The following is an 18,772-nucleotide window of genomic DNA, read 5'->3' as shown; positions in this document are numbered from 1 at the left end:
ATGAGTTAATCTGTTTTTAAGCGTCTCTGGAAGAGAACGGAGAGAATCGCATTCAGTGAATGTGCACATAGTCTTGAGAAAGAAATCTTAAACTGAAGATGCTTTTCTGTGGTTAAGTATCTAAAAAGCTCAAGCTGGTGTTAGGGTTGGATCTTTATTTTTGATGTTTGTGTTAAGATCTTTCTGAAGTGTCATACGTATAAAAAGTTCTGAAGGGTCACTGGACCCAAAACAGATACCACCACACCTGTGATTCTCCAGTAATTTATATTTTGGATTTTCAGTATCTATGGTTCTTTGTTTTAGTTTACCTCCCATGTATCATTGTCCAGAAATTTCTGTTTGTGTCATATTATAAGTTTTTTTTTTTTATTTCCTTCTATGTAATAAACTTAGTTTTTATTTGTTAACGTACATTAGTCTGCCAATGTGAATGTGTCTGATGACTGACTGACTGACTGACCACTATGATAACACACATTGCAAAAATAAAACTTCTTATCTATCAAGTAAGGTTTCAAATGGGATCTGATTTGTCCAGTGTTACCATTAGTTAGGATCTTAGTAACGTGACTTTCAAGCATAACATTTTTGCTTTTGGAATTTCTCAAATAATTGTGTAATACTTTGCAGGGACTTCAAACACTGTTACTAAACCATCATTGAAAAGTGGCAAGATTTGGAACGCAAAAGAAAAATCAAAAGTGAAACCACTGACAACAAAAGGTAATAATCTTGCCTGTCAGTACTCTGAATATCCTGAATACATAGCTAATAGAAGTTTGTTGTTTATCAATCATGAATTTCTAAGATTGGATTTCTTTACTCCACACTATTAGAATCATTTTTGACAGATATGTCCTTTTTATATTCCTATCAAAATGTACTACCTCACAATAAGGTATAATAAAATTCATTTTCCAATTATATGCCCATTCCACAAATGTAGAACTTCAGTTCCTGAGTCAAAATCATTTATGCAAATGGTGCACAATAGACTGTTAGTAAGACTCATCAATGCTTTTTATTCCCCTGGCAGTATAAATTACTACCCTTAACCCCTTTTTGTTCTATTTTGTACCAACTTTGTAATCCATTCAACCACTTATCCCTTAACTCCACTTGTCCACTTGTTCTTTGTCTATTATGCAGTAATTTATCAAAGGCTGTTTGAAAATACAAAACTATTACTCAACTGCATTTGCTTTGTAAATCGTTCTATTACTACTTCAAATAACTCAACACATTTGGTCAAGCATGCCCTTGCCCTTTGAAATCTGTGCTGACTGCTCTTTACTATATCTCCAGATTCTCTGTATTTTACTGTTGCTTTGAGTAAATGCCCCATTGTTTTTCCAGCACTGATGTTAACCTAATTAGTCTGTACTTCTGTTGGATCTATTCTATTTCCATTTAAATGTAACATTCATATTAGCTGTCTGCCAGTCCTCTGACACTAAATTCCCTGATTGGCTTTGATAAGCTTTCAGCATAATGTCACTTCCTAATTCCTTTCAATATGAATGGATGAGAAAACATGGGCTTTATATTTGTTTGTTTTCTCAATTATCTTCAGCTATATCTTTGTATCTGTTTCGATTTCTTCTACGGTTGTCATGTGAGCCTTGTTTGTGTCCTAACATATTTAGGTAAAGCAATTAGTTTATATTTCTATCATTTCACTGCCTTCAACATTTTTCAGTTTATCTTGTAAATCTCATTGTAGCTAAAACAACTTGTAAATATTTTTCAGCTGCTGTTGTTTGCCATTGCTTGTCTATATTTATATTCCAGTTTACCTGTTCTAGTTTAATTGCCTTTGCTCAAAATTAATTCCACCTCCATGACATGACTTTGTCTTGTGCATGTCTTTCTCAATCTTAACTTGAAATTTGATTACATTGTATTACCTCGATATTCCTATATACATAGCAAACTGCTCTAGGACATTTTCTACCTTGACTGACTCACCACTAATACCACATAATTTGCTTTGTATTTAAGAAACTAGTTTTGAATGTAATTAAAACACCTTCAACCTTAATACGAAATTCATCATATAACATGATTACTCTTCCCAAGAGGACCCTTTTACTACAAGATTATTCATTAACTTTTCCTCCATTGAAGAATATTAGATTGAAATAATGTTCCCTGTTTGCTTATTTTAAATTCTTGGAAGTCTTACTGCAAATTCAATTTGTCTAGTCTCTATGACCTTGCTTACTATTTTAAATGTGCCTCAAATCTATTGATGTATACGATCTTATAGTACAACTGCTGAAAATATGTTTACTATTTTAAGCATTTCTGATCTTTTAAAGCCACTATTGCTGCCTAGGATATTGATACATGCATACAGGGGGGAATATTCCTGTGCACTTTCACTTAGGGACAGGTCCAATCTGGGAATAAAGCAAATAAGGGATCAAGACCAGTTGAGCACAAGCCGTATTCACATTTCTTCCTTGTTATTTCACTAATCTATGGATCACTGAATGTATCTCAGTGAAGGTCTGCCTCCAGGTTTTAAAAAAAAACATACACAAACTTCTTCACTGTTTGGAAACAGATATAAAATTTAAGCCAAGAAAGTTTGGAGGGCAAGAAACAAAGATATTTTTATGATATGTTCATTTTTTTCTTCCTCATTTAGAAATATAATTGGAAATTATGCATGTTTGTTTCGATGGATTTTCTAGTGTCAGCAGTACAAGTCATCATGCTTAAAAATTTAAAAGCTTCAGCAATTATAAATTATACCTGCTGTTCCTAATGAGCTGGTCTGATAGGTAGATAATTTGAAATTTCACCTTTATAAGCTTTTAACTTTCCTTGGATTCCATTGATTTCCAGACGTGTATCCATGCTTTTAGATTTTAGCATGTGTTATAGTTATTGTAAGGAAATTTGAGTATAACTGGGCATCAGCAAAATGGGGGCATCAGTGACTGTGTAACTTTGGGTACAGGTTTCTAATTATTACTTCAAGTAATTCAACCCAATGTTTTGTATGGTCAATATACCTTTTTTAAAATCTAAAAGTCTTTATGAAATCATACTTGGTAAACTCTACATACAGAACTAGGGTGGGTGTTGTCTGGCAGGATTCTACTTGTTACAACTAGGGCAGAGAATTCCATTGACTTTCAACCTTCCGAGTGAAGAAATTCCTCATTTTATCACAGGCCTAAATGACCTGTCCCTCATTCCGAGATTGTGTATCCTAAACTTCAGAGAATCATGGCTCAGTCTTTTTAACCTTTCCTTTAAACGGAATTCCCTCCATTCCCATGGGATTAGGTTGGTGAACTTTGTTGCACTCCCTGTGTTGCAGATACATCTTTCCACAGATCATGAGACCAAAACTACATGTAATATTCCAGATGTGGTCTCAACAAGACTCTATAATTGCGGTAACAGTTCTAAGTTGCTCTGCTCAAATTCTGTTGTAATATAGACTGACATAGTTGAGTGCTGTGCCTGCGTGTTAACCATCTGTACCTTTCATCAAACTACATTGGATAAATGGCTGAACCCCGTCAGGAAATCCATTCAGTGTCTCAAGTGAAGTGTAAATAAATACTCTTATAAGAACTGTCTGAGTACAGATCAGCTAAAGATTTCGTTTCATATGCTAGATGACACGGGGGAAATGATTTTTTGAAGCAGTATTCAAGAATAAAGAAACCATCAATAAATGCCAACAGACTAGTAATTCCCTAGATTAGATTATAACATTCAAGTCAAGCCAAACTAGTTGATAATTTACATAACACACATACTGTCGAGTTGAATAGTGGCTTTGTTCAGTTCTGGATTTGTTTCTGAACTAATTGATTTCCATTACTTTGGAAAATGTTTTGCAAAGTGTTGCTGCATATAATGGTTACACAGCGGTGTAAAACTGAGAGAAATTCTTTCAATTTTCTCGTCAAATTTATCTGCCAGTTCGCACTATTTCCTTGAAGGCGTACCATATCCCTTTCCTGGGATATGGTTTAATAGATGCTGTTTGTTCTCTGTTACCTCTGTGATCATTTAAGCTATTGTATCAATGCTATTACAGCTGAGTCAGGTCCTGTCCCAACTATACCTAACATATCTACATATCAAAAGAGCAGCTAAATACAAAGGAGAAATTTAAACCCTGATCAGTTCCTGGTTGATTAGCTATTGCTGCATCTAGTGATTTACACAGTCACTCGGAGCAATAAATTGGCACTTGATTTAGCTAATTTAGCAGCTGCAGCTCCCTACATTCATCATTGTCCAATTTTTGGCAGGAGCTTTAAACAGTCATTGGGTTCTTCATTTACATTTGTAAGGGACAAACTCATTTATTATGTGAATAATGATGATTTACCTTAGTAAATATTTGATCAGATTATTCAAGTACGTTTTGGGTGTGGATCTCAAGAGTAGCAGCAGCTATCTGGTCAGATTCTTGTGTACATGTACTGTGTGGATATCTATTACCTATAATTGATGGATTCTGCCAGTACAAGGCGACATGTACACATTATGAAGTGCAACACGACTTATAATCTGGCTGCAAATAACATTTAGATCAACTAGTAAATACAAAATCTATTGCATGGAATTCAATGGCATTTTGCGAAATGTAGCTGATAGATTGATTTTTGGCATTTATTTTGCTTCCATGAAATTTTAGGAAGTTATTTTACTTATTGAAAATGTTTTTGTTATCAAACCATCCTATCCCTACAAGTCTCCTGTATATTGGTCCTGAAATTTTGTGGATGTTGTATTAGTGTTCTGTTGCAATGTCCTGAGAATGACTGATTAAAACCTAGATACAAGGTTTCCACTATTTTTTTGGTGGTGAGGGTTGGAGGTGTAATTCTGTCGATCTTCTGCTGGAATGAAACATGAAGACAAACCTCCACTGAATTTCCAAGGCTAATCTAATTTTAAGGAAGTTGGAATCTGGCATTATTTTTAATAACATGACCTATTTTAATTACAGCATCCAAGCTGCCATCATCAGTCAGTCCGTCTTTCCCTTCAAAACCTGTGCCTAAATCTGGCCCAGCAGGCAAGTTCAGAAGTATTTTTCAAATAATTAACATAGGAATATATTTCATCAGGATTATTGCTCAAAGTACAGTATGCATACTGCTGGTAATTATAAACATACATATATGCAACACAGAAATAAATGAAATTCTGAAGAATTGCTTCCAAATATTTTGAATTGCACCAAAGTATTTGTAACTTGATGGAACTTGACTTTACAACTTCAGATTATAAATTGCTGCTTAAAAGCAGTTTGAGTGATTTTCGTCTCGGGTAAAAACTTGTTAAGTTTACAGAAACATATTTTAAGCACAGATCTATGTAACAGAACAATTATTTGTGTCCCTCTTTTACATCTTTTCACTAATTTTCATGTAGAATTGTACAACTTATTTGAACTCTTTAATAGGTGCAGTGCGAACTTTAGATCCTCCTAACCTTTGGCTGCCTAACGTAGAGTTCATGCAAATGATTATCCAATTACTTTTGGATCCTGCTGAAAAAAATTAATCATTGTCTTGACATGAAGTTTATTAACTTGCCAGAAAATTAGAATTGATTGTATTAATTGAGTGAACTGATGCCATTTTTAAAAAATTGACCGAAAATGTTTAAAAATAAGAATTGTTTGTTTGCATCTTTTCAGTAAATCAAACACATGGCAACTTGATGCTTGCATGAAATATATCATGTAGTCAGTACCCAACACTACTTGGCCGAACGTGTATACTGTTTCCTAATTGTCATGAAACCATATCTGAATTTTTTAGCGCTGTTTTGACAATGTCGCTGAAAATAGCTAACAAAGCAAATATTCCCTGGCCTATTCTTTCTTTGGATTCATTTTCCAATGTGCTTGTGGTATTATTTTGGAAATGTGCTCTGTAACTAGTCCATCAGTGATGTTTGCATGAAATGTATTTTCTGTCAATTATCAAACTTGTGTTAAACATATTGTTCAGTTACAATATTCACCACTCACCAAAGGAAAAGGGAAATGTAATGTCACCTTGCAGACATCTGTATTTCGCTATGTAGTGTTGCATGGCTTTATACAGTAACATGGTGTGTAAGCAGTATAAATTTCTCTTTTGTTGGCATTGTGTTTTATGGTTGGAGTGCCATAATTTCTTTGATAACATCCAGAGGTTCTGCCTAACTTGTTATGGCCAAATAATGAGAATTTGCATCTGTTACTGTCAAGCTTAAGTTATCACCCGTGGAGGAGCCATCAGTATTCTAACATTGCGGCTTCATTTAGTGTCTTGGATAATTTTATACCTCTTTTCTCTGAAAAACATTGCAGAAATTCAGATACCAGTTTTCCTCACTCCAAGCCCCCCTTCTCAACTTGATACCATGGATAAGCAGCAATCTACAGGTAGATTCAATTACTGAAAAAGCTGGGGTGTTATTTCATTAGTGATATGTACTTTAATGCCTATAAATGCATCGAAGTTTGCTTATTTTGCATGACTGAGACTTTAGATGTAACATTGAATTTGGAAGTATAAATTTTAATGCTTCATACTTATTGCTTTATAAAACAATTGATCAAGTTTTTTTAAGCTACATTTTTTGGTTCATAAAACGGTATTTGCATAAGTTAGATGCATTATTTTCCAAATATTTTGAGCGGACACAATGAACCCTGTTTTCAACTCATGGCCTGTGGCTGAGAAGATGGATGAGGTAATTTGCATTAAGATTTTTCCGAATGCTATTTGGATTGACTCCGGGAAGTGTGAGAGAATGATCTAGTATGGATTCTTTATCCTCTACTACTCCTCCCTATGTGGGCATTTGCTGAACCCATGCTTATCATTTCCTTGGAAACTCAATGCAGATCAGAACTTCAGCAATAAGGAGGATCACACATTTGGACCCGCATCCTCTGTCCTATATGATGCTTTAAAGGATTTCCATCAAAAAGACTTGTGTCCATTTTAAGCAATTCTAGCTGTTCACTTGCCTGAAGTGTATTTGGACTCTCAGATCACAATATAATACATGGAATTACATTTGGAATCTTTAAGCATCTATCCTGCTTAGTAAACAGCAGGATGCTCTATGAATTGGCCAATGTGCTATTATTGCACTTGTCAGTATATAGTGTTTGTATGTTGAAATGCAAATTAGGTTCCACTTCCAGTTAACTTATGATAAATTCTTTTTCCAATGATGTCAGTTTCTCTCTGCTTGACCAGCTAGCTGTTTCAATGTATTTTTCTAAAATGCATTACAGAACCTGTGACAACACCACCTTCTACCACTTTGCCATTCACTATATTAAGTACAACTTCTGGTCATACTGCTGTGGACAAGCAGCATCTCCCAGGTAGTTCTGATAATAACTTTCTAGAAAAGATGTGATTGTGTGTGGTGATGAATTATTTGTGGTCTGTTCCAAATCAATTTGCAACATCTTGTGTGTATTTTCATTTTTTTGTTTCAACTGGTGAAATTACATTTTGATGCAGTAGTCTATATTTGAAGAGTGTATATGAGTGTATATTTGAAGCCTTGTGAGAGGTTACTGTAGCCATTCTGTCAGTCAGCGAGCACGAAAACATCACACATTTGAAATACTTTCATTTTTGTCAAGTTTCTCTCTTGGAAAAAATAGACATTTTCTCTATCTGTCCTTCGATAAATTTGAGTTGATAATCTTAGTATGAAATTTCCTACTAGCATGTTCTGAAATCTGATTATTTAAACTTTAGTTTGTGAGAACCTAATATTGGAACTGAGAGACTGTGTGAACCTTGAACAAACACAGAACTTACTTTTTGCAAAGGTCAATGACAGCCAGTCACAGTTTGACAGCCATATCCTTGATCTCATGACTGCACATGTATCTCCTCAACAACAAGAACAGAAATTGTTGGAGAAACTTGGCAGGTCTGTCAGCATTTGTGGAGAGAAAGCAAAGTTAACATTTAGGGTCCAGTGACCCTTCCCTCTAATCTCACCCTTCAGCTTTTGTTGTGAAGGATGCCGAATGAAGAATGTGTTGAAATGTGTGGACTTACGGTTTTGGATTCATTGTCATATTTGAATCAATGCCTTTTCCTTTTAAACATGTGGTTAATTAATCATATTAGTGGTAAGGTTTAATGCCTATTTACTAAATTAATTGCTTAGAATATAACTTATTTCTGGCCAGCCTAATTTTGATGTGATCTATATTTGTTATGTTATGACTTCTTATTGTACCAAATTTGCTATGTTAGTTTACTTAATTTGTGGAAGTTATTTGTTTTCTCCTAATGTATCATGCAGCAACCCAGGTAAAATCCGCCAACAGTTAATTTTTATTCACTTCAGGCACGACATCTGCTTTAGATCCTGTGGAAACCCAGAAGTTCTCAGGTAGTTGTAAAAAGAGCTAATGTGGATGAGAGTTTTTTTCTTAATTGCAGCAAAATGCATGTTGTATTTATCAACAACTGTCAGTTGTAATGCTTTTGCATCTTCTAAGGATTTGGATATTATTAACTAACGTGGTGCATGTCCAGTACACAATATATAAAATATGCTTTTACAGAGCAAGTCAACTTGTCATTGGCTGTCAAGAGTTAATTGAATGCATTGTTATGGAATCAATAAATGTTATGATTGTCTGTCTCGTTATTTAATCAGTGTGCTTGCATGAAGCGTATTACATGGACACTAAAATCTTGCACGTAAATAAGTCAAAGTCAACAAATTTGGTGGAATACTACAAAGTATTATATTTTCTTGGTTCATTTTCACTTCCACGATATAAATTTATTCCTCCTACTTTTTATTTGGTTGTATCTTTCTGTATATGTCTGCATACAATGACTGCCTCACCAAAAGGGAAGATGTGTGGACTGTGTCCAAGCTAAAGCCAGTGGTGTTTAAATGTATCCATACATGATATAAAATGGCACATCTATTAGCCTGCCCCTTACTCATCTTATTTTCCATAAGAAAAGTATCTTCTATTATCTTTTTCTTTTCTAATACAGTTCAAGCATTGCAACATGGAGATTCACAGTCCATATTTGCTTTCTACAAGTGTGTTTACACAGTGATACCTAAACATACCATTTGAAGCAAGATAGGAAGAAAAGATGAGCTGGTCTATCAAGCCTGCCCCCAACTTGAACCAATGGGGGGATCCCAGGACCAGAAAGAAGGAAAATTTGGCAAGTTTTTTTTTTCTTCAATGGAAACTGATCTGGACAATTACATTGACCAAGCATTATTTATCAAGATATTTACCTTCATGCTGTGACCTTTGTTCCATATCAGGCACCAGTATGGATATCATTACCTCTGAGGAAGGAGAGCCCACGTATCATTCAGTCCATTTCTATTCTTATATAACTTTAGACATTGTCCTTTTGGTCCTCCACAATATAAAACTGTCATTGAGGATTCCAAGAAAACATGATGTCACTGGAAATTCAGAATTCTCCATATGAAACAAAAACAAAATACTGTGGATACCAGAAATCTAAAATACAAGCAGAAAGTACTAGAGGAAACTCAGCAGTTCTGGCAGCGTTTGTGGGGAGAGAAACAGAGGTGACATTTTGAGTCCAACATAACGTTTTGGAACTTAAGTTGCTGCCAGACATACTGAGTTTTTCCAGTGCATTCTGTTTTATTTTAACAAGTGTCTTTGTGCACTGAACAGTTGTCATCACTATCCTTCTGTACGGAAATGAGACCGGGACTGTGGTTCACATGCAAGAATACTGTAGAAATTCCTTCAGCAGTACCTCTGCAACATCCTCCGGATTCAATGGAAGAGCTGTCAAACCAATACTAATGTCCACGTGGGTAAAAGTCATTTCCCCTGCATGTTCTTACTTTCTTGATTATAAAATGGCCAAAGCTTCAAGGAAGAACAAAGAGGACATACACTGAAGCTCTTCTTGGAACCTAGTAACATTGACACTAATAATGGGGAGGAGCTTTCTGTGGTCACTAGCGACAACCTATCCATCAAATTGCCACACTTCAAGTTCTAATGCCTTAGTGGTGATAGAGTGATAGAAAAGGTCAGAAAAAGAAATAAATCCTACACTTTGGATCCTAATATTTTGTGAGATATCCTGTCCATGTGGACAACGACCAATGGATTGAAAATTAGCCTGTTGTCAAATGCAGAAACGTGATCTTCAATAAATGTTCTGCTCAAAATGAGGGATAGCTGATGATGAAATCTCCCTTGCTCCAGAGTACTTAGACAAGGTCTTTAAGCCTGCATCAGTATCTGAGTCTCCTCAAGCTAAGAATCATTCTTGTGATTTCCATTGATCCCTTTTTGAAGATCACAGTTTCATTAATGATGTGGTGATACCAAGTGTGGACATAGTACTTTTAAAATCCTCTCTGACCAACAACAAGTATAGTGATAGAATTTGTATCTTTTGATTTTATGCTGAATGGTTTAATTAATACACCACAATATCCCCTGAACACAATAACACTTAACCTTTTTCTCTCTGAAACTCATTCAACCATGTTTTCTGCAAATAATAGGAACATAGAAAGCAAGCGCAGAACTAGACCATTCATCTCCTCAAGCGGGTTCTGCCATTCAACTGGATTGAGGTCAAGCTTCTCAATGCCATCTTCCTGCATTATCCCCATATCCATTGATATCTTTAAAGGCTAGAAATCTATAACTTTAGCTTGAGTGTAATCATTGATTTGAGCCTTTACTACCGTCTAGGGCAGAGAATTTCAAAGATTCAAAGGAATTTCCCCCCTCTTCGGAGTCCTTTTATTCTGAGACCCTGTGCCTGGTTCTAGACTCCACAGTTAGAAGAAACACCATTTCAATACCTATCCTGTTGCACTCTGTAAAGATTTGTACACTTCAACGAGATTTTCTCTCTTATAAATGCTAAAGACTGTTAGAACTAATTCCTCAGTCTGTCCACAAAGGACAAGTTCACCATGCCAGGGACTGAACCTTCATTGCAGTTCCTCTGTAGGAAGTACATCCATCCTTGGCTAAGCAGTCCAAACTTGTACACTCTATTCCAGGTGTGGCCTCATAATTACATACAATTTTGTACAATTGCAACACGATTCCTTTATCCCGTACCCAAATCCTTTTGCAGTTAAAGCCAACATACCATTTGCTTTCCTTTTTGCTTGCTGCCCCTGCATGCTAGCATTCAGTGACTTACGAAGCTGGGCACCCAAGTCGCTTTTGGACATCACATCCCAAAATGAGGGGTGAATAAAAGGTGTATAAGAACCAGAACAAATTTGACAAGGCGTACATGGGAAGGATGTTTCCTATTTTGGTGAGTCCAGAGTTAGAGAGCCCTTTTAAAAAATTAGGGCTCTCCCATTCTGGTCAGAGATGGGGATAATTTTTTTTCTATCAGATGGTTCTGTGATGTTGGAATTTTCTGCCTCTGAGGTAGCGGAGATAAACTCATTGAAGATTTTTAAGGTGTAGGTAGGTAGATTCTTATTAGGCAGGTACATCAAAGTTTATTGGGGTAGATGGGAATATAGAATTCAAAACCCAAACAGCTGTGAATTTATTTAATGACTGAGTAGGCACTAGGGTCTAAATAGCCTGCTTCTGCTCCTAATCTGTGTGTTTCTATTCCACTGAGGAGCTTTCATTTCTCTTTGTAGTGATATCTGCATATTCCATATCACTAACATATATATATATATCAGTTTTTATTTTGGCTAAAGGAAATAATCCACATCAATATTGATCCAACTTTCTTTTAAAGAATTATTATTCTACTCTACATCAGGTTTTCTTTTATAACTGGAAGTCCATTTCATGCATCCACTACTCTGCAGAAATGAAAATCTCTTCCTTAATCTCATTGAACATTTGTGATGACTTGTTTTTTGTTCTTAGTCAAGATAATCCTGCTTGTGTTGCATCAACTCACTGCACCAAAGTGCTGTGCATTGCCAAGTTATTCAATGCTATTCTACTTCACTCAACCGTAAATGTCATGCATAAATTAACATGTGTAAGTTCGGAGTATTTATTCGCTTTCTTTGAAACAAAATTGCAGAACCCAAGATACCATCATCCAGCCATGGACCTTTCCATCCAACATCAGATCTTGATGCCATGAATAATCAGGAATTCACAGGTAGTTCAGTGATGCATCAATATGTAGGCTATGTCTTTCAGCATAAATAATGCATGCATTTTCAGTGTACTGTGCATACGTATATGGCATTGCTATCATTTTTAACCTGTTCATAGATTATAAATTTCAAGGTTGGTATGAAGTGTTTTAATGAAACGATATGATATGATATGATATGATTTGGTATGCAAAGTGACTCCAAGTGTTTCCATACTAGGTATTTGGTCAAAAATTATCCAAAGAATAGTTCAATAATGCAGTAAAATACCAAACATGATTGGATGATTTGATTTATTCCTTCAGAAAATATGTAGACAAATGATCTATTCACAGGTATTTGCCTGTGGACTACTTTGAACAGGTTCTGTAGAGATGTGAAAGAAAACTGGGCTGATTTTTTTCTTGCCTGTGGGTCAGGAGCTCTAACTCTATTTCAAACCTATCTGACTGAAATTGACAGTACACTGCATGAGAAACCATAAACATAAAATGTTTTTTGTTGCTCGTACAGTGTATTGTTGCATCAAAGCATTGTATATGTTGCAATCTGAATTCATTTGAAATTGTTGTGATCACAGTTTTGGCCATTGGAAAGTGTTGTTTACAATGTCTATACTGAAGTAAGGAATTTGCGGTTTTAATGTATTTTCATAGTACAATGGCAAGCGTCTTTTCAAAATGATATGGACGTTTCTAGTACATTGCTTGTGCTTGTTTATACTGCAAAGTACATGCCAATAATACTGATTTTAGAATGCTATAATGTTTGTATTTTGCACGTATTCCATATTGGAAGCATTAAAATCTAAGGATTGAGGAATGCAGCGTTTTTAAAAAAAAGTCCTGGTGAATTAATTGTAATATGTGGTCAAGATGAGAAAACCTGTCTTGATCTACCTTGAACTGTTATAGTTCTTTCCAGTGCAGCCTCTGCTTTTGTTCTTGGGTTGTATCTCTCGGTGAATTCATGATTTTTTTTTATTTCCTAACCAAAGCACAGAAAGGTGTTCTGTCCTCTGAAAATTTAACTTTTGAACAAATCTAGAAATCAATTTTTCCAATTTTTGGAATATTTTTCCCATTTATCCTTTTTTTTTAGAATAATTAATGCCATGAGGTATTCCAAGTGGAAATCTTAGTTTTTCTATTGGGACTTCTGAACATGCTCTGTATGCACACTGACTTCCTGCTCAGGCAGCCATTGATTTTACAGGGCAGCTACCGTATCTTTCCATCCATTCACGGTCAAAATGTTACTGTCACTTTGGTTTCCCCTTTTTAGCATCATTTCTGGCTTCAGTCTCCCAGCTGTTGCTCTTTCTGAGAATTATAGACTGCTACATGTTTCCACAGGATGTCTTGTGAGATAAAAATTTTTTTATCAATAAACATAATGAAATTAGGTGTAGCTATAGTGAGGAGAAAAGCACAAGAAAAGAAGATAAAATATAATACTAACACCAAAAGGAAAGTATCAGAATAAACCATGGGGGTGCAGGTGGGCATCAAGAACTCAGAGTAGGGAAGAGGATGCTTGGGATGGAGAAGGACAAGAATGTCAGTTTGAATTGAAAAAAAGAGAGGCTCAGCATGAATTGAGCATGAGGACAGAGAGTTCCTTTGCAAAGTGAGTGTTAACTGGAAAATTAGCTATCATCCATAGTGCTTGAAGTCCTTGAGTGTCCATTGTTATCCTTGTCTATGTTTTCTTTTCTCCACTATTGGGAAAGAAGTAGTTCCTTAGCTTCTTTCTTAGACTGTCAAGTTTAACTATCTGCTTCCCAATATAGCATCATTGCTTCAAAGCAGTCTTTTGTCACTCTTGTTACATAGCTTATTTGTGCTTCATTCCATTACACTGGTTTGGATAATGTCTTGGTCACCCAAAAATATTACATTTGATTTTCATCATAGTGCGCACAACAGTTTTACTTGCTTTATTGAAAAAGGATTACAGAATTTAAGTTATGATCCTCCAACGTATCATTCGTCACTCCAACTTCTGAACCTTTTGCCCCAGGCATGTAGATATTCACTGGTAGTTTGATAATTGTATTGTAGAACTGCCTTTTATACAGAGAATTATATGTGCAATCTCTAAAAATTTTGGCTTCCTACATTGCAGGTCAGTATACTGTAATAATATGAAGTAAGTGCTTGCAAATCAGATTTAATGATTAGTGAAACTTTAAAGAAACATAGCATCAATAATATTGCATTTACCAGAAATGCAACTCTTGCTGAATGTCAAGTAGCATGTCTGCAGTCAGAACTGCTTTAAAAAGTACGTTACCTGAATATTAAATTATATCCAGGCTCGTTATTTCAGACAGGAGGATTGTTTAGCCAATAGCCATCTAAATGAGGAAATAGTTACTTCACAAGGGAAGAATTTTTGTTTCCTACAAATGCCTGTGTCTCAGCTAGTAAATTGCTCCTATTTATTTTTGGCGGTTTGGATAAACTGTATTTCTGGTTCTATTATGTTAATTTATTTCTTGGATCTCCATTAAGAAATAATAAGTATTCTTTGAAGAATGTTGTTTCATGTTTATATCTTAAAGCCTTATTCTTCACTCTGTTTCTCTTAACTGGTTCTAATTGGTTGAATTATGTTGATTTGTCAATAGGAAGTTTTGGGTCTAAAAATAAACATCACAGTTTAAGTGTATGCCTTTGCCTTAAAAGCATTTTAAATCGTTTATACAAGATGTGTTTTGTATTTCAAAATTGAATGAATTTTAAGTATCCATCTATTAGATGCCTTTTTTAAAAATATCTTTGCCCTTAACCTGAAGTTTTTGCTCAAGTTTAAAATGCATTATCTTAAAATAAATGTAATTTGTCATAGATTTTCACTAAGTGCATTTTGTTTAGCCAAATGAGATATTGTCAATTGATAGTAAGTGATTATAACAGGATTATGTTATCAATTTGGTGAATTTATATAGTGACTTTTGCCATTTGTTTCTGCTGAGGCAGAAAAAATCTCCAATAAAAAGTAGGTACTGCAGATAATTCATGATTAGAGTGAGCTTCTTGACTAGTTGCAATATTTGGGGGGTGGTGTTGGGTGGGGGTATGGGAAGTTGTTAGCTGGGCACATTTCTGGTTTGGTTGCCCATATTACTATGAGTTTTTGTTTAGATCTCTGCTGGGTGTTGGTTTTCTGGATGTGTTGGAGTGTGTATACTGTGATACGCAAGATAGTACAACTGTGTGGAGCAGGATGATGGACTAGGTCATTTGTTGTTTGCCATCATTCATATGTTCATACAATCTTAGCACAATTACTATGACCTGACATACAATTAGCAATTAGACATTTTCTTTTGTTTCTGTGAACAACATTGCAGAACCTGAGGTTCCTTCCACTACTAGTTCATTTTTATCCATTTCAAATTTGGCTTCCAAACTTGATGTCACGGAGATGGACCGGTTCAAAGGTAGCTGAGAAAATACAGCATGGGAAGCAATTTCGCTGTAACTATTGAAATGAGCGTATTCATTTTGCATATTATTTTCAAATATTTACATCAGTTCAATATGCTCAATGGCTTATTCACTGCTGAGAGATACATTCATTTGTCACACATGAGCATGCACCAGCACAAAGTGCATTGTCAGCTCAATGGCTTAGTACAGCATTTATAAGCAATGTATTCAAGCATAAGTGAAGTCTATCTTGCATGGGTACAACATCTTATTTAAATAAGAGACAAATCATTGCTTGGAAGAACTACGTTGTTTGTCCATGTGTCTTTTTTGGCTGGTTACCTGCATCATGCAGAATATTATGTGTATTTTCTATTCCCACATCTTCTGCTTTGACCACAGGCATTATGCAAAAAATGTTAATTTGTTTTGCAGCATGGATTTTATGCACTGTTGCCTTTCTGAAGTATATTGGTGCAGCTGCTACACAATTCGTTATCTGAAATTTAGTCTGCCTACTGTTTGCATGAATTGTGCTCCTTGTGCCAAATTAAGCTTTTCTACGGATGTCGAGTATGTTGCTTTGTTCCCTCTATGAAGAAATGTTTTCAGATGTGATAAAAGGTGTGTTTTTTTTTTGGGAATAAAAACAGAACATGAGGAACCATCCTCCAAAGACTCATTTTCACACACTACTTCTGAACCTGAAACAATGGATAATCAACAATTCCCAGGTAGTGCCATTAATGTATGTAAAATAAATATCATGATTTCTTCACGTGCCATATCACTATGCAATATGTTTATAAGTACTATATATTGCATTAACTGCATCAGTTCTAATTCCTTAATTCACTTGTCAGTAAATTCCATTTCAATTAGCAATTAACAAGAGCACTTGGTTAAAATACATTTTTTGAGCCATAAACTGATTTTGTTTATAGTTGAGTTTTAACAAAGTACTTTGCTCAGATAACATACTGTATCACACCCATTGTTCTTTACTCTTATTCTACATTTAATCCTTTGTAATTCTATTTAAATCAAGTATAACATGACTACATAGCTGCTATTTGATGTTGGTATATTATGTAAAAACATTTTGTTTTAATGGGAACAAAAACAAATTGCTGGAAAAGCTCAGCAGGTCTGGCAGCATCTGTGAAGAAAAAAAATCAGGGTTAACGTTTCGGGTCCGGTGACTTTTCCTCAGAACTGGTTCCTGTGAGGAAGGGTCACCGGACTCAAAACGTTAACTCGGATTTTTTCTTCACAGATGCTGCCAGACCTGCTGAGCTTTTCCAGCAACTTCTGTTTTTGTTCCTGATTTACAGCATCTGCAGTTCTTTTGGGATTTTTTTTGTTTTAATGGGATGTTGGCAATACTGACAAGGCCAGCATTTGTTGCCCATTCCTAATTGCCTTTAAACTGAATGGTTTGGTAGGTCATTTTAGTGCACAGTTAAAATTCAACCACAATGCTGAGATTCTGGAGTCAAATCTGGGTAAGGATGGCAGATTTTTCTCTCTAAAGGGTATCAGTGAAATGATGGGATTTTACAAAAAATATCCCTTGTGACCATAGAATTGTTACTGAGACTAACTTTTTATGATGTAATCTAAAACACTACTGCAAATGGAGATGATTGCTGGTTTAAACAGAACAACAGGTTTATTCTGCAAGTGTGCATATAGGAAACAGCATTCCAAGAGACTTCTTCCCTGATCGTAATTTGAGTCATATATTTATACAACTTGCTGTCTCATTAGTTATAGAATAGGTGCAATGATTACAGGCTTTAACAGCTGCCTGACGTGTTCTCACTAGTGCAAGGCAAAATACTCTTATCCTAGTGTGCATTCCTTCGCACTGGGTCACTTTTGTCCCATTAATGCAGCATCTGACAGTTTGCAACAATAGGATGGATGCCATTTCTGAAAGCACCTCACCTCATCCAGCCAAGGCAATCATCTCTTCCGCAGGTTAAATACTCCTTTTGAATCTGCAGTATCAACAGTTTCCGTCCCTTTACGTTGCAGAGGAGTTTCACCCAATCCATCATAAAACTAGATGATTATGGTTCCTGACATTGCAGGTATTCCAATCGTGGTGTCCCATTATGTGTGTAAGGATGATTATCTTCCTATTCAGTTTACTGTAGTTACTATGCATCCAATATTAAATGTTTTGATTACAGTATACACATTGGAGTTTTTCTAATCCCTTGTCGGTGTCTTCGGCTCTGTGATGCACTTATTTATCTGACTATTAATTTCTGTGTCTACTCTTCAAACTACAACATTTCTAATTCTAGATTAATCAACACCTTTAAATTTTACTAACTGCCATGGTGGGATTTCAAACCATAATACCAGAGCATTAATGCGAGACTCGTTGCTAGTCTGGTGACATTTGTACTATACTGCCATCATCCTGTCTCTTGCCCTTACTGATGTAGAAATTTCTGAGCTCTTCCTGTTCTATTGGCATTACTGTGTGTATAGCAGAAACCCATTTCACTTCCAATGAAGCAACAGGATTAGCTCCGTATTTCTGGCTATTATTTTACTCACTGCAGGATCTGCTGATGAAGCAACAAACCAATATGGTACATATTTGGTGAGTCATTATGTAGTATCTTATCTGAACTTTAATCACTGGGTTGCATTTCTATGTTTACTTGCTATACCCAATGCATTGTCCTGCATTTAAGAAAGGTGTCTCCAAATCTTGTATTTGCTGTTTAAGTGTATGAATGTTGAGTATTGTTGAATTAAGACATAAAGACCCACATTTGCAAAACTCTCAAGACCGCATCTAATGTTTGATGTTGTCCAACTAAAGAACCACATGTCTTGGATAATCCTGAGTGTGTGAGGAATTACATTGACAACCAATTTAGGATTGTTACTTAGTCTCTATGTGATGCACTTGTGTGTAATAGAAGCTACATAGATTAATACACAGGGCTCTTGTTCTTTGCAAACAGATACAACATGTAAACACATTGCACCTGTTTGAGCTCAATAAAGTAGCTGACAGTCATTCCACAGTTCATTTCTCAGGACAAGGCCCTGATCAATCAGAGTCAACCTACTGGTTGAAAATTAAAACAAAACTTGGCTGTTAACTATCAATCAGTGCTAATTGGTGCATTCTTCATGGCAATGCCTCT

General features: G+C 35.6%; 1 protein-coding gene across 1 annotated transcript in view; it reads left to right on the top strand.

The window, feature by feature from the left end:
- The window catches only part of LOC109911646 (target of Nesh-SH3), a 286,431-nt gene that overhangs the window by 101,735 nt on the left and 165,924 nt on the right, over positions 1 to 18,772 (top strand). Inside the window, exons 9-14 of the mRNA XM_048603066.1 lie at positions 634 to 726; positions 4,991 to 5,059; positions 6,347 to 6,421; positions 7,286 to 7,378; positions 8,368 to 8,412; positions 12,081 to 12,161. Coding sequence (XP_048459023.1) covers positions 634 to 726; positions 4,991 to 5,059; positions 6,347 to 6,421; positions 7,286 to 7,378; positions 8,368 to 8,412; positions 12,081 to 12,161 — 456 coding nt within the window. The remainder of the gene's footprint in view (positions 1 to 633; positions 727 to 4,990; positions 5,060 to 6,346; positions 6,422 to 7,285; positions 7,379 to 8,367; positions 8,413 to 12,080; positions 12,162 to 18,772) is intronic.

This window comes from Rhincodon typus, chromosome 11 (genome assembly GCF_021869965.1).
Source record: "Rhincodon typus isolate 14 chromosome 11, sRhiTyp1.1, whole genome shotgun sequence".
In the NCBI taxonomy this organism is placed as follows: domain Eukaryota; kingdom Metazoa; phylum Chordata; class Chondrichthyes; order Orectolobiformes; family Rhincodontidae; genus Rhincodon; species Rhincodon typus.
Note: the sequence above shows the minus strand (reverse complement) of the source record. Positions and strands in the feature narration are given on the sequence as shown.